Raw genomic sequence first — 25,208 nt, 5'->3', positions numbered from 1 at the left:
GTATTTCGTTTTCTTCTTTTCTGTCTAAACTTATGGTCGTCAGAGTCTCGGAAAGGTTTTCGGAGTTCCAAAAAAAAAAAATTGAGAAATCGGTTTATGTCAAGAAATCTGCAAAAGTACCAATGAAGAATGTAAAAAACAATATTTCCAGAGCCTACAGTTATGTTTCCATATAACATTCTAAATGAATTTGAGGGTTATAGTACCTTAAAAATTATCTTCTTTCTCTAGAAAGGGATTTTCAATAATATTACCTATTTCACATCTGGCTCCTGAATATGGCTCAATGCAGTCACATTTCACGTTCTGTTTCTCGGTGCGGCATGTTCCACCATTTTCACACGAATTTTCAGTACACAGATCCTTTTCTAGAGAAATAGACACCTTTTTTCTTAGAAGTGATTACTGATAACGATAAAATTACTCAGAAATGTTGAAAATGAGGAATAAGCAGGAAAACAAATCGGTATTTAAACCACATATTGTAATAAGAAAGTTAAACTAATATGGGATATTAAATTAATTCAAATTTGGTTTAAAATCTGTAAAAATTATTATATATAAAAGAACGAAAACATGATAACACAAACAGAAGCTAGATAATTTAAACATTCTTATTTAAGGTCAAATGAAATTGTTAAAAAAAAAAAAAACCTTTTTTTCATTTATGTAACAAACACAGCAATGACATTATAAAGTTTTATAATCTGAGAAATTCAGTATCGTTTCAGTAATAATTTTAGTTTGAAATGGAGCTTTGATACGTTTGATCAGTTAAGTTTAAATGAAGTAATGATGCAATTTAAACGAAATAGGATGATCAAATGATAAAATTATTTTAAAGTTTTTATTCATTAAACATGAAACAAATTTAATGAATGCATATCTAACTTTCCATATTTTTTGTATCCTGTTGCGATAAATAATTTGTTTTCTCTCTTATTTTTGAGCGATACCTCTAGAATTATTTTCCATATTTGACTCCATTTGAATTAACGTGTTTGCTGATTAGTTTCGTTTTAAATTAATCTGAAAATAGAATCAGCATTATTATTTATCTTTTCGTAGTTTTTTGTATGAACCTAAGATTTGAGATAATATGGCAAGCTCTTTTCGTCTTTACTGAATTTACCTTAAAGCTTCGTGTTCAGGTATCCACAGTTAAGTAAAAGTGCTTTTGCTTGCCCAGTGTGATAAAGATACAACGAAAACATATTTAAAAAGTGTATTTGCCTTATTTGCGCCAGCGGCTAACACAGATTTATCTAACTTGAATAATTGTCCTTAACTTCTATTTAATTGTCAGCACAAAAACAAGATAAATTAAAATTTAAATACGAATTTATTAATCTACTTTTGGTAGTTTATTTCGAAAATTACAACACAAATTAAAACAATGATTTCCCGAGTTAGAAGTGATATAAAAACGAAGCTATTTGTTTTGTAGAGACATTAGGTTATTTCGAAGCAGCAGACATGAAATATGTGAGATGCCTTGGCCAGGACTCGAATCTCACACTTCTCGAATACGCGCCGAGTGTGCTGACCTACGAATGTGACACCACGAATGCATGCTAAGAAGGCGGGAGAAATACCTAACCATATAACTAAATTTTCAAATATTTACAAAACATTATTCTAATTCAAAGCTACATACTTATCGATATATACATTCATGTGCAATATTAAAAGAATTTACAAATTGTGTAGAATTTCTGAAAACCTAATGGGCAGACTTTAATGAAATATGGTGTTCCTACATTTATAGCAGAGAAAGAGATGTACCGTTCAAAAGTCATTTTATGTACGCGTGATTATCAGTAAAGACCATAGTTCAGGAATGTCTAAAATTCACTTTTAGATATCAAATTGTAAATGAGTCTAGTATGGGGCTTAGTCCCCTCTCACAGCCAGACAGGTGACATACTGGAAGACGTCCCTGGGGCAGTCGATCTCACTCTGCAGCAAGGCGGTTTTCAATTCCAGGATAATTCTAGGAGGTGGCTGGCAAGATGAAATTGCTTTCTAAAAGCGTCCTAAATATAGTGTATAGTGTTAAGATCAAGAAATCTGACTGGCCAGTCTCTGCAGCGAATATCCTCACTTTCCAGATAATCGTCGACCACCTTAACCCTATGACGACGAGACATGTCTTCCATTGACAGGAAACCGGGACCAAGTGCACTCCTGAAAAGTCGAACATAGGGCTCTAAGATCTTCCCTCTATACCTCATGGCAGTCAGTGAGCCTTTGTTAAACACGTTTAGTGTGCGACAGTCCAACAAAATTCCTGTCCAAGCCATTATACCTCCACCACCGTAATCATCCGTTTCGCTGATATCGTTTCGCTGTTTCGATGGTATCGTATTCCAGGCTATCATAGATATAGGTACTCCGAAAACCAGTTTCTAGGCTGAAACTTTCCTCATCTGTAATAAGTACGGTGCTCCGCCATAGTCCAAGATGAATATTGGCCTCAGCATGCTGAAACCCTGTTATGTGGTGCAGTGAGCGCGACGCAAACAACGGATCATCTGGTGGACACTCCTATCTCAGGAAGCCTTCAGGCAACTGTAGACTGTGAAACTCGAGTTCCAGTGGGAGCTTAAAACTCACGTGAGAGCTGTGAAGCTGTAGCTGTCCTATGTAGCCGCGATAAAAGTGCCAAATAACGATTCGCACCCGTCGTGTTGTAGATATTAGTTCCGTTGTGGACTTGTCCAGGACGTCTTGATATGAATCCAATGTCCTAAAATCTGCTTCCAGAAACTGCAGGCGACACTGTGCGTTACATTGAGCTCTGCAGCTATCTGCGCTTGTGATTGGTTTACCTACAACCTACCGACAATTCTCCATCTCATTCTGTCATCCGTACGTTTGTGGCTACTCATTTCACCTAATACCTTACAAAATTTACCTAACTCTTACAAGAGAAAAAGTGAATGTTGTGATGGAATACAAGCATACAAATCGTTGAAAATCCCTCATGCGGTTATATTCCCTCCACAATCCCAATTGCGCAGAGACGCATGGATAAACTTGAGTATTCAACTCTGAATATTTGTATAATTGTTCGGTGGTATATTAAATCTCTTTTGTAAAATACCTTTCGCAATTTACATAATTTTCAAATTTTCTTAATTTTGCACACATTAGTTTCCATCAGCACAGCTATTTATCTTAATTTCACCTCACGGCTATTTAGCAGAAACTAATTCTCAATAATTATTTGAATACGGCAAATCATTTGAGGGCTATCAGGATACTGGAAGAGATGCTGGAGGACTTTCTAAGGGAAACTGCCTTGCACGTTACACACGGGGAAAACCACAAAAATCAATGCAGCCACCGTATTTCCCTGGGTTCGAATTTGCGTCGAACTACTAATATTCAATGGTCTTTAACATTCGGGCACAAGTGGGGCTTGGTTCTGAATCAGACAGCGGCTATGTGAAAAACGGGTCCAATAGGCCGCAGTTAAATTCTTATGTTTAACTATGTTTCTTCTTGTATTTTAACTATAAATTTGTATAAATTTCTTATCTGTGCGAAAAGTGTGGTTTGAGGCAAGAAACACAAGATAGGGTTTCAGTCGATAATGCTTTATTATTTATTCCATTAAATGTTCTTCTACTTTAACTATAAATTTACGTAATTTCGATGACATAATCCAAAAAGGAAAGGATAGATTACGTATTTCTTAGAAATGAAGAATAATTGTCACATGCCAAATCTTCACTTGCCAGAAAAATCCTAAATCTAAAGAACATATATTTCTAGTTGTGAATAAATAGCATTTAACTTGTAGCAAATGCAACTGGAAAAATAAAGGAAGACTACAGGAATTAGCATTCATTCGAGAATGATAAATATCAAATTCTTAAAAATATTGACAAACTGATGTATCTTCAAACCTTTTCAGTAAAGCATTCGGCAATGTGACGCAACTATTAAAAAGACGACTATTTCGATTTTCATATTTCATTCAACTTTTATTTGCTTCAAAAAGTGCATTTCTGGAAAAGATCTTTGAAATGTAGACATTAAATTTGCAATGGGGCTTCGAGAAATGAAGCTGTTACTTAAATTTACTGTCATGATGTTTGAAACCAATGTCTTTGTGCCACATTTTTATTTAAATATAATTGGTCTTGATTAAGCAAAAGAGATACTGACGTATTATCCCGTAGACCGTTGGCGGAAATTTAAGCAACGGTCGAAATTTAAGCAACGGTTTGTCTGGTTGTGGATTCATTAACGAAATCATCCATTCAGTTGTGACTTAAAATTTCTATGCATTTTGATGGGCTTATCTCATGTATGTTGTGGAAAATCCGCGAATCTGCGTGGGCTTTAATTTTGAAGTCTTGTGTTTTATGATAACCAGAATAGCTTTTGACAGATATGATCAGAGCTGAGAGTTTTAACCGTTTCAACAGCCATAGGAATGGCGGTATTGGAAAAGATTTTATCTAAGACATCCGGCAGTCCTTCTAGGAGTCTCTAAGTGGCATACTTCATAATTGTTTAGTGTCCAAACGATATATATTTCTAAATGGTTCCTTTACGCAAGAAACTAATTGTGTCTTGAACTCAATCTTGCTGTTATGAGTTTCCAAATTACACATTTATCTTTTATTAGATAAAAAGTTCTATATTTTATATTCATTTTTAGCGTTATTTTGTTTGGCGTATAATAATTTTTTAAGGTATTACACCATAAAATGAACGATCCGATCAACTTACCGAATTCACAGAACTTCCCAAAATAATTCATAGAACAGTTACAGTAAGCGTTTCCGTGTGCAAATGTGCAGCTTCCACCATTTTGACAAACGATTTCTTCACAAGGATCTAAACGACATATGGAAAACTTGATTACGGTATAAATCTTAATAGAAGAAATAAGTACTGCATATTATACTAAATGTGTTTAGTATTCATTTCATACAGATACAGTTGTAAGGATCTTAAGTTCTACTAACGTTTATTTTATTTTAAATCTTTACTATCACTTCTTATTTTCTACTTCCGGCCAGAATTATAAGCGTTAAGGATTTTATGCAAAGTTTGTCTGGCGAACGCCAAGTATTTAAGTGTGGCCTTTTTGCCAAGCAGAAGAGAGAGGAAGCAGTGAGTTCGAAGTAGGCCGCTTACCTTAGAAGTTACGCAGTTGCTATTTGCCTTCCAGGCCAGAGGTTTTAATCCTCTTGATAAATTAAACGTATTGTAGTGTTCACAGTCTCTGTGCTACATACGCTTCCTGTTATTATAAGGCCAATCTTACACGTGTATTATTCTAAAGTTAAATTAGAGTTTAGTTTTATTTTGATATCTTTTACGTTAGACCCCGAGTGGAGGGTCATTGTATTCCGAAGTACGGAAGTCATTGTATATAAAGAAAAATAAAGGGTTTTGTATACCCTTCGTCTGTATCCGGTCTACTTACTACAATTAGTGAACATAGCTTTAGTAAGCTCTCTGTTCTTAGTCAGGTCCTTGTATGTTTCCGAAGAAGGTAAGAAGAAACATTGAACCTGATAGTGGCGCCCGACGAAGAAGAATAACCATGGCCGAGTTTCAAGAAGAACCTGTGCTGCCTGCAGAAACGGCTCAGAATCCAGAAATGCCAGCTGCCGCCCTGGAAGGATTTGGGTACATCGTCCAGACCATGCGCGCTTCGATGAAACCAGAAGCAACATTTAATGGAAACTCACCGGTAACCAGTTTTTTGGAAAAATTGGATGACCACTTTATGCTCTACCCCGTGCACGAGTTTCAAAAAGTTACCTTAGCTACCAGCGCTTTGAGGGGCCAAGCGCTTAACTGGTTCAAATGTATCGGCAGAAGTCTCTTGGGTCAAGCAGGAAGTCCCACCTATACTTATGAAAATTTCAAGACTGCCCTACTAAAAGCCTTCCCTGTTGTAAGGGATCGTGCAAAATTAGAAACGGAACTTTTTAGTATATATCAACAAAGAATCGAAAACCTCTCGAGCTTTATTTTAAGAACAATTCACGTTTTCAAGCTCTTGTATGGAAACCGTCCGGATCCTGAAATAATTCAAGTGATTTTGCCGAGGTTACTACCCCAAGTGCAAGACTTTATTGAATTAAGAAATCCGAATACCCTGGAAAAGTTATTTGAGCTAGCAATCCAGTTTGAAAGTAGAAGAACGGCGGACGTCGAAAGAAGACGCCAATATCAACAGCGAAACCAATTTGGTACGCCAAGACTACAGCAAACTCAAGCATACGGCTACGGAGAAAAAGCGAATCAGTGGGCAAGGAAACCCGAGCATTCAAAAACAGCCGGCGAACGTCGACAGTTCAATAGCAACCCAGGAAAAAAGTCTCAAGGCCAGGGGAAAAAGAAGGAAAGCACGGAAAGGAAAAATAATTTAAACTAAAACGGATTTCTGCTGACGAGAGGGTGCGGAAATCCGAAGGCCACGAAAACCCCTCTTCCTACAAGTTAAATACAGTAATGGTGAAAAATTTTACTCTTCCGAAGATTGAAGTCTTGGTGAATAATATCCCGGCCACCGCACTCCTGGATACCGGCGCGCAGTGTTCCTGTGTGGCAGAAGTCTTTTTTAGAAAGTAATACGACAGTATTAGCGGCGCAAGGAAAAGAATGTAAGTGCGTAGGTAAAGTACCTTTATATATCCGTATCAAGGACGAACAAGTAAAGGTGATGTTTTTTATAGTAAAGAATTTGCAAGCACATTTAATCCTAGGAATAGACTTTCTTTCAGACGCACAAGCTACACTGGATTTTAATGAAGCGTCCCTTAGGCTGACAATGAAACCAGTGCGTGTAGAAAAGGTTGAACCGCCAAGGTTAAATCTTGACCACCTGCCTAATGACGAGCAAGATAGAATCCGACAAGTGGTAAGTGAATTTGCTTCCTTATTTAGTGATATTCCAGGATTTACTCAGGTTACTAACCATAGTATTGACACCGGAGATGCATTGCCAGTTCGTCAAAAACCATACCGGTATGATAAGAATAAGGAAAAAATTATAGAATGGCATATTACCGATATGCTACGTAAAAAGATCATAACGCCCATCTCAAGTAGTTATGCTAGCCCGGTGGTTTTATGTAAGAAAAATAATGATTATCCTTTGGATCATCCAAAAAGGTGGAGATTCGCTATTGATTACCGTAAATTAAATTCCATAACGAAATATCCGGTATATCCGTTACCGATCATAGAAGAAATTTTAAGGAACATAAAATCAACCAAATTTATGACGACTTTAGACTTAACGAATGGTTATTTTCAAATAGGGTTCAGGCCTGAGGACGTGCCTAAGACTGCTTTTATAACCAAGTCTGGCACTTATGCATTTTGCGTATGCCGTTTGGCCTTTCTGGGGCCCCAGCAACATTTCAGCGATGCATGGACATTGTGTTAAGACCTGTTCTTGGAAAGTCCACATTTATCTATTTAGACGATATCATTATTACTAGTGATAATCTAGACCAACATGTACAGGATTTAAGACAGGTGTTTTCTTTATTAAATGAGGCCGGTCTAAAAGTTAATGTCGAAAAGTGCAAATTTGCAGCCCCTGAATTAAAATATTTAGGTTACAAAATATCTCAAAAAGGGATCGAGACAGATGAATCAAAAATAATCGCTGTACAAAAGTATCCGACTCCGAACACGGCAAAGAAGCTCTCTTCTTTTCTAGGACTTTGTTCATATTATAGGTCCTTTATAAAAGATTTTGCGGCTATCGCTGAGCCATTGTTAAAATTAAAAAGGAAAAAGGCAAGATTCTCGTGGACGGTCGAAGCCAATAGTGCTTTCGAAAAATTAAAACAAGCATTAACGCAAACCCCTGTGTTGAAATTTCCTGAAAAGGATGAAAATTTAGAAATTTCAGCGGATGCTTCGGATTATGCGGTAGGAGCGGTACTTTCGCAAAATCAGCAGCCCGTGGCATTTTTTAGCAGAACTTTAAATCAAACACAAAGAAACTATTCCGCGACCGAGAGAGAGGCACTTGCAGTTCTGTTAGCAGTGCAAAAGTTCCGAGTCTATTTTGGAAAGGCGCCGATAACAGTATATTCTGATCATGCGGCGGTAACTAGATTGTACTCAGGGAAAAATTTATCCCCAAGGTTAATAAGATGGGCACTCAAGCTGCAAGAATATAATCTGGTAATCAAGCATACCCCCGGAAAGGAAAATATCGTAGCAGATGCCCTATCACGAATTAAATTAGACGAACAGGGTAATACCGTACAAGTTGCAATGCTTACAGCGTGTACAATAAATTCCCGAGAAACTGTAATAACCGAACTGGGTAAGGATCCTGAGTTTGGAAGTATTTATGAGTATTTGAAGGATCCTGAAAATTTTAGCCACCAAGATATTGTTGCGATAAGAAATAGGGCGGCCCATTACGAACTAATAGATGGTCTATTATTTTATACAAAAACTACGAATTCCAACAACGAATTTCGACCTGTTATCCCAGCTAATCTTAGATTAAATATCCTGGAAGAGCTCCATGACAACCCTTTAGCTTCTCATGCTGGTATTCGAAAAACTATCCAACGCGTACGCGAGGCAGTCTACTTTCCTGAACTGCAAAAGTTAACAAGGGCGTATGTCCAGTCCTGCCCAACATGTCAAGCGGTTAATTATATTAATTTCCGCCCGGACGGGTTTCTAAATAGTATTAAATCCGAATTTCCAAATGAAATAATTGGCATCGATTTATTGGGCCCTTTCCCAAAAAGTCAGTTAAATAAAAGTCGCTATCTCCTTGTTATGGTTGATCATTTTAGTAAATGGACCGAAATTGTTCCCTTAAAACGAGCCTCCGCGAAATTAGTTACTGATTCTATTTTAAATAAATATATTTTTAAATACGGGGCGTCCCTAAAAGTTATATCGGATAATGGTCCTCAATTTGTAAGTAATATATTTGAAGACATGTGCCAAAAACTGGGCATACGTCATTTAAAAATGGTCCCGTATCGGCCGCAATCAAATATAGCGGAACGGGTCAACAGAAATATAGTGAAAATTATCCGTAGTTATGTTAAAAATTTTCATAAAAGCTGGGATAACTATGTCAATGAATTTGCTTTCGCCCTTAGGACCGCAAAACATGATAGAACGGGAAAAACACCTGCTGAGTTATTTCTAGGCAGAAAGATTATAACACCGTTAGATAAACTATTTTATGTGCAACAAAGAGCCCCAGAATTTAAAATGGGTGATATAGAAAAACTAATAAAAGAAGCAAAAAAGAATACGGAAGTAGCACAGAGAAAAAAAAATTATATTATGACTTGAAACGACGCGGAGTAACTTATAAAGTAGGGGATGAAGTACTAAAAATTAAGCATTCACTTTCTTCAGCACCAGAAGATAAAACTGCCAAATTTTTTCCACGATTTGAAGGACCATATGTTATAGAAAAAATAACTCACGCTGTTGTAGTGTTAAAGGCCAGAAATGGTGAAACCTGTTCCGCAAATATTGATCAAATTAAGCCCTACTTCGATCGTAATAAAATGCAAATCTTTTCAGATCTTTTGCAGGATCCGGCACGGCAGACACCGCAGGTACAAGTTCCAGAGGTGGGAAAACGACAAGTACAAGGGCAAGCCAATGAGAGACAGAAGCAAGTGAAAAGAAAATTTCCCCGCGGAAAAATTGAAGGTAAAAAGAAAAAGAAGCCGTTCCACCGTCCAGAAAACAGAGTTCACGAACACCCCCAGAATGAAGAAGGGAGAAGGACGACGTATGTGAAGAGGACCAGGAGAAAGGACGGCAACTATAACCCGGCTTTAAAACGGAGGATCGACTCATCCGACAGAACTCTCCGCAGCAAAAGTCGCCGAACTGCGGAAGGGCCATCAGCGGCGGAGGAAAAAGTACAAGAAAAATTTGAACGGCCAACAACGAGGTCCAAGCAGGATCACGACAGAAGTTTCCCGGTTCCGCCAAGACCAGCTGCCTTCAAACGGCCAAGACCACAAGCAGAGGGGAAAAGGAAGGTGTTCAAGGGTGGCCGTACTGGTGAAAAACGGAAGCTTCCAGAGGAAAGCACTGAAGGGCGAGCCCGTACAAGAAGGAGGATAAACCAGGCTACGGTCTGCAGTACCTTTAAAGACTGGGCCCAGAAAAGGATGTCCGAATATTACAAAGATAAGTAAAATTTTATGTACTTTGCAAACTTAAGTTAATCTTTCATTCTTACTGCAAGTGGCAGATTTCAAGAAGTTTTACCTCATGCGAGGTCTACCTTTATCGCCAAAAGGGCGAGAAATGAGTTGTGACCGATTTTCTTATGTTTTTAAATTACTCGTGCGTAAAACTAAAGTTGATGTATAATAGCGTTGTGTAAAGACTTAAATCTTGCAAAAAGTTATTGTATAAATTTTATTTAAAACATTCTAGCAAGAAAGAAGTTTTAGTCTGAAAGACTTTTTGAAATGTAGTATTATTTCAATGTAGAAAGAATTGGCACTTGCTTTGAAAAGAATAGAAGTTAACAATGTACTACTAATGTATGTTTTCAAATCTGTAAAATTAACGGCATGTTGATATGTTCTTATATACATGGGAACTGTTATTTTAAATGTTAAGAAATACCGTGATATGGTAAAAGTGAAAGTAATGTTAAAAATTTGCTATTCGTGTGACTGTAAAGATTAAATCATGGCGAATATGTGGTAAAGGTTGAATGATGTAGTTAGGCTCTCTGACGCTACACTTTAGAGTTAGCCACTTTTAGAATAGTACCTCAGGGTTTAGAGTTGAAAGTAGGGTGTGTTAAGAGGTCTCGTTATGTTGAATTTTAACACGTTAGTGTTTTGATTGTAGGAGGAAGTGTGGCACACGTAGACAGAAACACATTCGTGTTTGGTGTTCTTTTACAACACATGTCAGAGAGCACGGGGAGAGATAATTAAAATAGTCATGAATGAAATAAGAATGTTAAGAGCAGTATATTCTATATGTTATTTGCAATGTCATTGTGTAACATTTCATTAAACTAGTTTTCCTTCCAGATCTCTGGAAGGAACCAGAAATGAATAAAGCTCCTGTTTAGATGCAGTACAGATGAAAAAAAAAAAAAAAGATTGTTGTATATCCTGGGAGCTGCTATTGTAACAAATTTCTTTCTTTTAAATTTTCTAGTTTCTAACGAAGTTATGATTGTAAAAGGTTGGCCTCGCGTTATATTCTAGAGCTAAAAGTTTTCAACAAGGTCGTTTTAGACCTCAGTTTCAAACTAATTAACTCTGGCGGGAAGTATGTAAGGATCTTAAGTTTTACTAACGTTTATTTTATTTTAAATCTTTACTATCACTTCTTATTTTCTACTTCCGGCCAGAATTATAAGCGTTAAGGATTTTATGCAAAGTTTGTCTGGCGAACGCCAAGTATTTAAGTGTGGCCTTTTTGCCAAGCAGAAGAGAGAGGAAGCAGTGAGTTCGAAGTAGGCCGCTTACCTTAGAAGTTACGCAGTTGCTATTTGCCTTCCAGGCTAGAGGTTTTAATCCTCTTGATAAATTAAACGTATTGTAGTGTTCACAGTCTCTGTGCTACATACGCTTCCTGTTATTATAAGGCCAATCTTACACGTGTATTATTCTAAAGTTAAATTAGAGTTTAGTTTTATTTTGATATCTTTTACGTTAGACCCCGAGTGGAGGGTCATTGTATTCCGAAGTACGGAAGTCATTGTATATAAAGAAAAATAAAGGGTTTTGTATACCCTTCGTCTGTATCCGGTCTACTTACTACAATTAGTGAACATAGCTTTAGTAAGCTCTCTGTTCTTAGTCAGGTCCTTGTATGTTTCCGAAGAAGGTAAGAAGAAACATTGAACCTGATACAGTAAGAAAATCGATAGTGAGATATCCAATTCGTATCTAATATAGACTGTGGCATGAACAAAGCTGTTAAAATGGGGAAATTCTAGTCGTAGATTCGGGAGAAAAAAATATTATAAAATATTCTATATTTTCACTTAAATATCTGAGAGGTTTCTCATTAGCCTTAAAACAATTATCATAATATCTTCAATTGCTTCCATTCTATTTTTATTATCACTTAAAGATTTTGTTTTTACAAGTAATAATTAAAATCTAAAAGGTTTCAGAGTTTTTTTTTTTTTTTTTTTTTTTTTTTTTGAGATTCATTTTATGAAGAATATAAGAACGAGGATAAACGAGAATGATGATGATTTGACGAGAAATGAGACGAAAATTGTAAAAGATGCAACGAATATGACAAAATCCTATCTGAATATCCGTCTGTGCGAAACAAGAATAATGTATGAAAGAAGTCTTGGATTGCTTTTACCATTCAGAAAATATCGTTTATACCTTCCAGAAAGATAATGCAAGCTGTCTGAAGTTATTATCTTCGCATAGATTTTCAGACGTAAATGCTGTTTTAACAAGTTTGCATTCTCCGTTCATAGCCATAAATTGTTGTTGCATAGGTGGCAAGAAAGGCATTAATGAGGCCAATTCTGAGACCATTGATGGAAATTCTTTCATGAAGAGGAATAGGTCTATACTATATTCTTTATCTTGCACTCATATCATGAAATAGGATCAGAATAAAAAAAAACTGTTTAAAGCCTCCTTTTGAAAAGCCAAGTGCGGTGCAACTCCAATTATTATAATCCGAATCGCACTCGGAATTTAAGAAAAAAATTAATACTTAAAAAATTAACAGTGTGGCCACATGCAACTTCTCATTGTCAAGCGGATTTGCAACTTGGCTGCCCGAAAATGGATGAAGACAATCAAACAGCTTACTTTGACCGAGATGTTCAGCAAGCAATGGCTTTCAGCACTAAGTGCTCTACAGTATGCCATATAATATGTACGTAAAAGTGTTGCTAGTAGTAGGCAGAGTAATTCGCGCGGCGGAAGTGACGTCACAGAAAAGGGGCGTGGGCAGTATCCAGAGGGGCCTGGACCCGGAAGTGACGACACCAGCGCCATCTTGTACCAAGTGATGGAATGACATCATCAAACTTTCGTTTTTATTCTGTGGCAACGATTTTATGTTTTCAAAGTTTTTATTTTTTGGGGCAACGAGCTCTGGAGCCACGTATTTGGCAAGACATCACTTTTAATTTATTATTTTTAATTATTTGACACGTGATTAATTATTTAATACGTCATTAATTTTTAATTATTTACTCTTTTTAATAAGTATTTTAATCCGCCATTATTTTTAATTGATTCCATTATATTTTAAACCATTTTTAATGAATTTAGTATCATTTTCCCTGAATTTTAAAAATAACTCCACAGCCAAGATTCGAACTCGCTATCTCTGGGATGGGAGTCTAGCGCTTTACCGCACGGCTAAGCACTTCATGTTATCAAACCTGTTATTTTTCCGTTTGCAGCGAAAATCACAATGACGTCAATAGGCTGAGGGGAAACTGGCAAACGTCATCTCTTTCACGTTGCAGCATGCCGAAACCGCTTCACGCTTTCTACATCTGCCCTGGCGAACGTATACAATCTTAACAACCAATCAGCATTTCGCTGACAATATCTATCTTATTTCAGCCAATGTTTTCATTTTTCATCATATTCTTACTATTTTTTTAAGTTATTAGTTAATTTATTAATTTTTGATTTAATATGTTTTTCCTTTCCCAAACATAAATTTTATTTTTTAACTTTCGCAAATTGACGTTTATTTCTACAAAAGTGAATTTACATTTTCTTTTTACTTTGTAAAAGTTTTTTTTTTTTTCAAATTTTTTCCTTATCGTATTTTTACTTTATTTTTTTATATTTAATTTTCTTTTTGGTTTCAAAAAAGTAATATTTATTCTTACGAATTGAATTTTCCTTTTCACTTTTTTATTTTGCAATTTTTTTTTTTCAAAATTTATTCCTTTTCGTATTTTTACTTTACTTTATTTTAATTTTTTGTTTAAACTTTTTTTTTTTGTTTTACAAAAGTGATATTTATTTTTACAAATTTAATTTTTCCTTTCCGCAATTTATTCTAAAAAAAGGTGTTACTACATTTTTAACTTTATTTTTTTTACAAAAGTAATATTTATTTTCATAATTTTAATTTTTTTGAGTTTTTTGTTTACACAAATGCAGTTTTTTGTTTTTTCCCTTTGCATTTTACTTCCAAAAGTAAATTTAATTATTTTTCTTTTCCTTTAAAAATTTTTTGTTACATTTTTTTTTACCCTTTACTTTTTCCCTTGTTTTATATACAATATGATGTTACATTTCCATTTCTCCAAAAGTAAACTTACCTACATTTCTCTGTCTTTGAAATTTTAAGCTAGAATTTACATGTATATAACTTCACTAGATAATATTTTCTATAACAGTAAACCAATATACACAATGCTCATTCTATATAGTTTAACTAGAATACTACATTTCTTACTTTTTTACTACTAAGTTGGAGATACTCAGAACTTTTCCTTCTAATGTATTGTACTAACTATTAATGACCGTATTAACATTTTGGCCAACTATACAAAACTTTGTTGATTCCCTTTTACACGTCTTACTTTTATTCAAAGGATTAACCAAACTATGTCTGACAAATGTAATTTTTACACTTTCCATTTACACATTTACCCTTACATTTAACTTATAAAACATATTCATGCCGTATTTCTGATTCCTTTTTCCCATTATAAATACACACTTACACATGTTTCTTTATTGTAAGACCTACTGACTTTAAACAAATCTTATAAGGAGCAATAAATTTTCATGGTATGAAGCCCACTCAAACCAATGCATGGAGCATTTCAACCCAGTTAAGTTTATATACGTACCAATAGTACTTCATTTCTTCTTATTTTACTCTACAGACATTTATACATATATACTATTCAGAACACCCTTTTATTCAGTAAGATTCATTTATACTACTAACACAAATTTTGCAAACTCTTTCAAATATTTTACAAAAATATCTTGTATTTTCTTGCACACATCCTACTTAAATCACCAAACATACACTGAACCTTAATTTTTCCTTCATGTGAAAACGTCATTCGGATTCTTAATATGATTCCACCATTTACCGCAGAACTTTGTAAACACTACTCTATTTGAACTTATCACAGCCTTACTCTCTTAACAAGGTACAGAAGATTGAATTATATTTTAACTACAGAGAAGAATATCTACATTGTAACATAATATTTTAAATTTGAATTATAGTCACATTTTGTGAAGGAGAACTTAAACTCTATAATACACATGGAATTAATATTCAGCCATGGAAATGAAACTTTATCGCCTTTTTCCCAATTTGGAATATAAAAATTTGTTAACTTGGAATATTTTTAACGTATTCATTGTAACTTAACTGAAAAATGCCCATATTTCACATTGTCAATAATTTATTTAGCACTGAACTCTTACAGCCTTTTGAGAACGAAATTTAATTTATCATACCTGACAAATGACTCCTACATAGTTATGATACATTACACGAAATATTGAGTAGTGTTCCAAATAATGATCTAACATAGTAATTAACGTAAAAGATGTAACACAAATAATTTTAAGATAGAAATTTCAAACTGACATTGCTTAATAATGAACTTTTACACCTTTTTTGACATTTAACTTCTCATAGATAGTAAATAAAATTACACACAAATAATTATACAAAATAGGTAATAATGACAGAAAGTCCATATAATGATCTACTATAGTCACCAACCTTAAACATTTTAACGCATTTTTTATATGTCATAAGAAAGACCGCACTTTTTTGAAAAGCATTATTTTAATTAAACATTGGAACCACACAGTCCTGCGCACATATATGACAATTTTATTTATCATGAGCATGACACATAATAAGTATATCAGGTTCAATGTTCCGCCTTACTTTCTTTGGGAACATGCAAAGACCTGACTGGGAACAGGGAGCTTACTAAAGCTGTGTCCAATAAATGTGGGAAGTAGACAAGATACACAGGAAGGGTATACGAAACCCTTTATTTTTCACTCTTTACAATAATTTCCGTACTTCGGAACACAAAGACCCACTACTTGTGGTCTAAACGTAAAAATATAAAAATAAAACTAAACTCTTAACTTTGAAATAATAAACGTGGAAGATTGGCCTTATATTAACAGGAAGCCGTATGAAGTACAGAGAACTGTGAACACTACAATACGTTTAAAGTTATCACGAGGATTAAACCTCTGGCCTGGAAGGCAACCAGCAACTGAGTAAAACTTCTAAGGTAAGCGGCCTGCTTCGACTAACTGCTTCCTCTCTCTCGCTTGGCAAAAAGCCACAACTTAAATACATGGCGTTCGCCAGACAAACTTTGCATAAATACGTTAACGCTTATAATTCTGGCCGGAAGTAGAAAATAAGAAGTGATAGAAAAGATTTAAAATAAAATAAACGTTAGTAAAACTTAAGATCCTTACATACTTCTCACCAGAGTTAATTAGTTTGAAACTGAGGTCTAAACGACCTTGTTGAAAACTTTTAGCTCTAGAATCTAACGCGAGGCCAATCTTTTACGAACATTTCTCACTAGAAACTAGAAATTTAAAAAAAAAAATTGTTTTTACAATAGCAGCTCCCAGGACACGCTATTTTGTCATCTGTACTGCACCTAAACAGGAGCTTTTAGTTCAAATCTGGTTCCTTCCAGAGATCTGGAAGGAAAACTAGTTTAATGAAATGTTACACAATGACATTGCAAATAACATATAGAATATACTGCTCTTAACATTCTTATTTCATTCATGACTATTTTAATTATCTCTCCCCGTGCTCTCTGACATGTGTTGTAAAAGAACACCAAACACGAATGTGTTTATGTCTACGTGTTCAACACTGCCTCCTACAATCAAAGCACTAACGTGTTAAAAATTCAACATACCAAGACCTCGTAACACACCCTATCTTCAACTCTAAACCCTGAGGTACTATTCTGAAAGTGGCTAACTCTGAAGTGTAGCGTCAGAGAGCCTAACTACATTCATTCAACCTTTAACACATATTCACCATGATTTGGTCTTTTTACAGTCACACGAATAACAAATTTTTAACTTTACTTTCACTTTTACCATATCACGGTATTTCTTAACATTTGATATAACAGTTCACATTGTATATAAGAACATATTAACATGCCGTTAATTTTACGCAATTGACAACATACATTAGTAGTACATTGTTAACTTCTATTCTTTTCAAAGCAAGTGCCAATTCTTTCTACATTGAAATACTACATTTCAAAAAGTCTTTCAGACTAAAACTTCTTTCTTGCCAGAATGTTTTAAATAAAATTTATACAATAACGTTTACAATATTTAAGTCTTTACACATCGCTATTATACATGAACTTTAGTTTTACACGCGAGTAATTGAAAGACATAATACCAAAATAGGTAACAACTCATTTCTCGCCCTTTTGGTGATAAAGGTAGACCTCACATGAGGTAAAACGTCTTGAAATATGCCACTTGCAGTAAGAATGAAAGATTAACTTAAGCTTGCAAAGTAAGATAAAATTTTACTTGTCTTTGTGATATTCGGACATTCTTTTCTCAGCCCAGTCCTGGAAAGTAGCGTAGATTCTTGTTTGATTTATCCTCCTTCTTGTGCGGGCTCGCCCTTCAGTGCCTTCCTCTAGAAGCTTTCTTTTTTTTCCAGTTCGGTCACCCTTGAATACCTTTTTTTTTGCCTCTGCCTGTGGTCTTGGCCGTTTGATGGCAGCTGGTCTTGGCGGAACCGGGAAACTTCTTCCGTGTTCCTGCTTGGACCTCGTTGCTGGCCGTTCAAATTTTCCTTGTAACTTTTCCTCCGCCGCTGGTGGCCCTTCCGCAGTTCGGCGACATTTGCTGCGGAGAGTCCTGTCGGATGAGTAGATCTTCCGTTTTAGAGCCGGGTTATATTTGCCGTCATTTCTCCAGGCTCTCTTTTCATACGTCGTCCTTCTCCTTTCTTCATTCTGGGGGTGTTCGTGAGCTCTCTTTTCTGGACGGTGGAACGGCTTCTTTTTCTTGCTACCTTCAATTTTCCCGCGGGGAAACTTTCTTTTCACTTGCTCCTGCCTCTTAATGGCTTGCCCTTGTACTTGTCGATGTTCCACCTCTGGAGCTTGTGCCTGCGGTGTCTGCCGTGCCGGATCCTGCAAAAGATCTGTAAATATTTGCATTTTATTACGGTCATAGTAGGGTTTGATTTGATCAATGTTTGCGGAGCAGATTTCACCATTTCTGGCTTTTAACACTACTACAGCGTGAGTTATTTTTTCTATGACATATGGTCCTTCAAATCGTGGAAACAATTTGGCAGTTTTATCTTCTGGTGCTGAAGAAAGTGAATGCTTAATTTTTAATACTTCATTCCCTACTTTATAAGTTACTCCCCGTCGTTTCAAGTCGTAATACAGCTTTTGTTTTCTCTGTGCTACTGCCGTATTCTTTTTTGCTTCTTTAATTAGTTTTTCTATATCACCCATTTTAAATTCTGGGGCTCTTTGTTGCACATAAAATAATTTATCTAACGGCGTTATAATCTTTCTGCCTAAAAATAACTCAGCAGGAGTTTTGCCCGTTGTATCATGTTTTGCGGTCCTAAGGGCGAAAGCAAATTCATTGACATAGTTATCCCAGCTTTTATGAAAATTTTTAACATAACTACGGATAATTTTCACTATATTTCTATTGACCCGTTCCGCTATATTTGATTGCGGCCGATACGGGACCATTTTTAAATGACGTATGCCCAGTTTTTGGCATATGTCTTCAAATACATTACTTACAAATTGAGGACCATTATCCGATATAACTTTTAGGGGCGCCCCGTGTTTTAAAATATATTTATTTAAAATAGAATCAGTAACTAATTTCGCGGAGGCTCGTTTTAAGGTAACAATTTCGGTCCACTTACTAAAATGATCAACCATATCAAGGAGATAGCGACTTTTATTTAACTGACATTTTGGGAAAGGGCCCAATAAATCGATGCCAATTATTTCATTTGGAAATTCGGATTTAATACTATTTAGAAACCCAGCCGGGCGGAAATTAATATAATTAACTGCTTGACATGTTGGGCAGGACTGGACATACGCCCTTGTTAACTTTCGCAGTTCAGGAAAATAGACTGCTCGCGTACGCGTTGGATAGTTTTTCGAATACCAGCATGAGAAGCTAAAGGGCTGTCATGGAGCTCCTGCAGGATATTTAATCTAAGACTAGCTGGGATAACAGGTCGAAATTCGTTGTTGGAATTCGTAGTTTTTGTATAAAATAATAGACCATCTATTAGTTCGTAATGGGCCACCCTATTTCTTATCGCCACAATATCTTGGGGGCTAAAACTTTCAGGATCCTTTAAATACTCATAAATGCTTCCAAACTCAGGATCCTTACCCAGTTCGGTTATTACAGTTTCTCGGGAATTTATTGTACACGCTGTAAGCATTGCAACTTGTACGGTATTACCCTGTTCGTCTAATTTAATTCGTGATAGGGCATCTGCTACGATATTTTCCTTTCCGGGGATATGCTTGATTACCAGATTTTATTCTTGTAGCTTGAGTGCCCATCTTATTAACCTTAGTGATAAGTTTTTCCCTGAGTACAATCTAGTTACTGCCGCATGATCAGAGTACACTGTTATTGGCGCCTTTCCAAAATAGACTCGGAACTTTTGCACTGCTAACAGAACTGCAAGTGCCTCTCTCTCGGTCGCGGAATAGTTTCTTTGTGTTTGATTTAAAGTTCGGCTAAAAAATGCCACGGGCTGCTGATTTTGCGAAAGTACCGCTTCTACCGCATAATCCGAAGCATCCGCTGAAATTTCTAAATTCTCATCCTTTTCAGGAAATTTCAACACAGGGGCTTGCGTTAATGCTTGTTTTAATTTTTCGAAAGCACTATTGGCTTCGGCCGTCCACGAGAATCTTGCCTTTTTCCTTTTTAATTTTAACAATGGCTCAGCAATAGCTGCAAAATCTTTTATAAAGGACCTATAATATGAACAAAGTCCTAGAAAAGAAGAGAGCTTCTTTGCCGTGTTCGGAGTCGGATACTTTTGTACAGCGATTATTTTTGATTCGTCTGTCTCGATTCCTTTCTGAGATATTTTGTAACCTAAATATTTTAATTCAGGGGCTGCAAATTTGCACTTTTCGACATTAACTTTTACACCGGCCTCATTTAATAAAGCAAACACCTGTCTTAAATCCTGTACATGTTGGTCGAGATTATCACTAGTAATAATGATATCGTCTAAATAGATAAATGTGGACTTTCCAAGAACAGGCCTTAACACAATGTCCATACATCGCTGAAATGTTGCCGGTGCCCCATAAAGGCCAAACGGCATACGCAAAAATGCATAAGTGCCAGACTTGGTTATAAAAGCAGTCTTAGGCACGTCCTCAGGCCTAACCCCTATTTGAAAATAACCAGTCGCTATGTCTAAAGTCGTCATATATTTGGTGGATGTTATGTTCCTTAGAATTACTTCAATAATAGGTAACGGATATACCGGATATTTAGTTATGGAGTTTAATTTACGATAGTCAATTGCGAATCTCCACCTTTTTGGATGTGTCAAAGGATAGTCATTATTTTTCTTACAAAAAACCACCGGGCTAGCATAACTACTTGAGATGGGCGTTATGATCTTTTTACGCAGCATATCGGTGATATGCCATTCTATAATTTTTTCCTTATTCTTATCATACCGGTATGCTTTGTGGCGAACTGGCATTGAATCTCCGGTGTCAATACTATGGTTAGTAACCTGAGTAAATCCTGGAATATCACTAAATAACGAAGCAAATTCACTTACCATTTGTCGGATTCTTCGCTGTTCTTCATTAGGCAGGTGGTCAAGATTTAACATCGGCGGTTCAGCCTTTTCTTCATGAACCGGTTTCATCGTCAGCTTAAGGGACGCTTCATTAAAATCCAGCGTTGCTTGTGCCTCTGAAAGGAAATCTATTCCTAAAATAATATTTGCTTGCAGATTCTTTACTATGAAAAACATAACTTTTACTTGTTCGTCCTTGATACGGACATACAGCGGTAATTTACCTATACACTTACATCGTTCTCCTTGCGCCGCTAACACTGTCGTATTATCCGAATTATATATGCGGTATTTCCGAAAATACTTCCTAAAAAAAATCTTCTGCCACACAGGAACACTGCGCGCCTGTATCCAGGAGTGCGGTGGCTGGGATATTATTCACCAACACTTCAATCTTCGGAAGAGTCAAATTTTTCACCATTACTGTATTTAACTTGTAGGAAGAGGGGTTTTCCTGGCCTTCGGATTTCCGCACCCTCCAGTCAGCAGAAATCCGTTTTAGTTTAAATTATTTTTCATTTCCGTGCTTTCCTTCTTTTTCCACTGGCCTTGAGACTTTTTTCCTGGATTGCTATTGAACTGTCGATGTTCGCCGGCTGTTTTTGAATGCTCGGGTTTCCTTGCCCACTGATTCGCTTTGCTTCCGTAGCCGTGTGCTTGAGTTTGCTGTAGTCTTGGCGCACCAAACTGGTTTCGCTGTTGATATTGGCGTCTTCTTTCAATGTCCGCCGCTCTTCTACTTTCAAACTGGATTGCTAGCTCAAATAAATTTTCCAGTGTAGTCGGATTTCTTAATTCAATAAAGTCTTGCACTTGGGGCAGTAACCTCGGCAAAATCACTTGAATTATCTCAGGATCCGAACGGTTTCCATACAAGAGTTTGAAGACGTGAATTTTTCTTAAAATAAAGCTTGAGAGATTTTCGATTCTTTATTGATATATGCTGAAAAGTTCCGTTTCTAATTTCGCACGATCCCTTACGACAGGGAAGGCTTTTACTAGGGCAGTCTTGAAATTCTCGTAAGTATAGGTGGGACTTCCTGTTTGACCTAAGAGACTTCTGCCTATTTATTTGAACCAATTAAGCGCTTGGCCCCTCAAAGCGCTGGTAGCTAAGGTAACTTTTTGAAATTCGTGCACGGGGTAGAGCATGAAGTGGTCATCCAATTTTTCGAAAAAACTGGTTACCGGTGAGTTTCCATTAAATGTTGCTTCTGGATTCATCGAAGCGCGCATGGTCTGGACGATGTAACCAAATCCTTCCAGGACGGCAGCTGGCATTTCTGGATTCTGAGCCGCTTCTGCAGGCAGCACAGGTTCTTCTTGAAACTCGGCCATGGTTATTCTTCTTCGTCGGGCGCCACTATCAGGTTCAATGTTCCGTCTTACTTTCTTCGGGAACATGCAAGTACCTGACTCGGAACAGAGAGCTTACTAAAGCTATGTTCAATAACTGTGGGAAGTAGACAGGATACACAAGAAGGGTATACAAAACCCTTTATTTTTCTCTATTTACAATAACTTCCGTACTTCGGAATACAAAGACCCACTACTTGTGGTCTAAACGTAAAAATATAAAAATAAAACTAAACTCTTAACTTTGAAATAATAAACGTGGAAGATTGGCCTTATATTAACAGGAAGCCGTATGTAGTACAGAGAACTGTGAACACTACAATACGTTTAATTTATCAAGAGGATTAAAACCTCTAGCCTGGAAGGCAAATAGCAACTGCGTAACTTCTAAGGTAAGCGGCCTACTTCGAACTCACTGCTTCCTCTCTCTTCTGCTTGGCAAAAAGGCACAACTTAAATACTTGGCGTTCGCCAGACAAACTTTGCATAAATACGTTAACGCTTATAATTCTGGCCGGAAGTAGAAAATAAGAAGTGATAGTAAAGATTTAAAATAAAATAAACGTTAGTAAAACTTAAGATCCTTACAGTAGTATTGTAAAAAATGGTAATATTCAAAGTGTTCTTAAGGTTACCTATAAGGTAATTCACAAAAACGGTTTATGAAAACAGGAACACATCACAGCCACCCACAAATAACTTCCGTCACATTTGAAAATTTTATACTCAAAATTTACTTTGAATTCAGGAAAAGAAACATTAGAGGTTTCAAACTGAAAACACTCATGTAAACTTTCCGGAATGAAAATGTACACTATTTCAGGAAATATTCATTTAACTTCCAACTTGTTTGTACTTTTGTTAAATCATATGTAATGAGCGTATGTGATAACGAACATTTAACTATCTGGAAATGAGTCATATTTTATTGGAAATGTAATGGCATGAAAATTAGACAAATGTATCTGTATGGAAAATCTTGATGATAATTTCTGAGTATGCTTGTTTTTAATAGAAATAGTTAAAGACTCCTAGATCAGTAATGAACTACTAAATTCGGCCAATTTTCATCAAAAACGCCGTAAGAAGTTCTCCGTACTGGTAAAATATTACTTAAATTATCTAGCTTTGTGACTCAGACTTTGGCAAGACCAACGGCTGTCTGGTCAATACAAGATAACTATGTGTTTAATAGGTTGCTTCAAAGATGTGAAAGAAATAACAGTTGGGTAAAAATATGGACGTTTTCAAGAAACAAATGTTCTCTTGTGTCCTTTTGGTATTATAATTATAAACAAAATGCAAAAATTTAGTAAATACGTAGATAAATCTCAGGAAAAATGGTAAATTAACATGAAATGTTTACTTAAAGTTCATGTAAAGTTGGAAAACAGTGATTGTAATACATTTGAAAAATAGTTCATATACAGTGCATTAAAATTTTACACCCGATCTATGAATTCATGAAAATCAGCCCAAAAAAGTCATTTATCACGTTCGCTTGCTTGCAGTATATTCTCTTGTCGTTTTAATATTTTTTTTTCTTTTGAGTTGTATTATTTCTGAAGTTGTAATATTTCTGAATCTTTAGCTTTAAAACACAAAATCACTCTGATTTATCAACTTGCGTCTAAATGTAAAGTACAGTCAACCAAATGGAAGATTTTAGCATAAGTAAATGTACTACAGACAAAATAAAATTAAAATTTCATCATTATTTTTCATGCTCTGTTCATGAAACTAGTCCTGACTTATTCCATTCGGAACATTTTAAGAAAAAATGTTCGTTTCTTGTTCATGTTTTTGCATACTCAAATACCAAGTTCATGTTCTTGCATACACAAATACTAATTTTGTTGGAAATATGGCATTTTCTTATTCCATTTTATATTTCACTGTTAAAGTCCGACTTGGTAAAATTGTTTTCCGCGGAAATGGCATACTTGTGCTATATGTCTGCGACTGTTCTAATAAATTACATTACTAACAAGTGCGAATAAAATCCTTAGTTATACAGGAATTATCTTGAATGTTTCCTTAATCTGAAATGCAAAATGTAACCCATGTACAAAAATAGAGCAAGTTTATCTTAAAAAGTTCTCCTCGAATACATCTTTTTCTTGGTCCTTACATGTTTTTCTGTATTTATCACGTAAGTTCATTCTGAATCTATCTTTCATGTAATTTGTGAAGCATTCCTGTATGAATACTTGTATTTGAATTTGTTTAACTGATTTTAAAGTACATGTATATTTTGGTCAATGCGTGGGGAAATGAGGGACTGTGGCACTGAGTGTTCTAAGCATTCCACACTGCATTTTTCTTAAGAGTACAGTCAGTTAAAAGAGAAATGTGTTTCGTACTTTGGGAAAATTTTATTTACTTATTATGTGTCCTGCTCATGATAAATAAAATTGTCATACATGTGCCCAGGACTGTGTGGTTCCAATGTTTAATTAAAATAAGGCTTTTCAAAAAAGTGCGGTCTTTCTTATGACATATAAAAAATGCGTTAAAATTCTTAAAGTTGGTGACTATAGTAGATCATTATATGGACTTTCTGTCATTATTACCTATTTTGTATAATTATTTGTGTGTAATTTTATTTACTATCTATGAGAAGTTAAATGTCAAAAAAGCTGTAAAAGTTCATTATTAAGCAATGTCAGTTTGAAATTTCTATCTTAAAATTATTTGTGTTAGGTCTTTTACGTTAATTACTATGTTAGATCATTATTTGGAACTCTACTCAATATTTCGTGTAATGTATCATAACTATGTAGGAGTCATTTGTCAGGTATGATAAATTAAATTTCGTTCTCAAAAGGCTGTAAGAGTTCAGTGCTAAATAAATTATTGACAATGTGAAATATGGGTATTTTTCAGTTAAGTTACAATGAATACGTTAAAAATATTCCAAGTTAACAAATTTTTATATTCCAAATTGGGAAAAAGGCGATAAAGTTTCATTTCCATGGCTGAAT

General features: G+C 35.6%; 1 protein-coding gene across 3 annotated transcripts in view; it reads right to left on the bottom strand.

Annotated features, from left to right (window-relative positions):
• The window catches only part of LOC118192531 (uncharacterized), a 133,574-nt gene that overhangs the window by 77,026 nt on the left and 31,340 nt on the right, over positions 1 to 25,208 (bottom strand). For all 3 annotated transcript variants that reach the window (XM_085822685.1, XM_085822693.1, XM_085822695.1), the window contains exons 7-8: positions 4,747 to 4,854; positions 255 to 368 (exon numbers count right to left, since the gene is read on the bottom strand). In XM_085822685.1, the coding sequence (XP_085678811.1) occupies positions 255 to 368; positions 4,747 to 4,854 (222 nt within the window). The remainder of the gene's footprint in view (positions 1 to 254; positions 369 to 4,746; positions 4,855 to 25,208) is intronic.

The sequence above is a fragment of the Stegodyphus dumicola genome, chromosome 1 (genome assembly GCF_044657685.1).
Source record: "Stegodyphus dumicola isolate Sdum_Otavi_A_Nest chromosome 1, ASM4465768v1".
NCBI lineage: Eukaryota > Metazoa > Arthropoda > Arachnida > Araneae > Eresidae > Stegodyphus > Stegodyphus dumicola.
The sequence above is the reverse complement of the archived record's forward strand: the minus strand, read 5'-3'. Positions and strand labels throughout refer to the sequence as shown.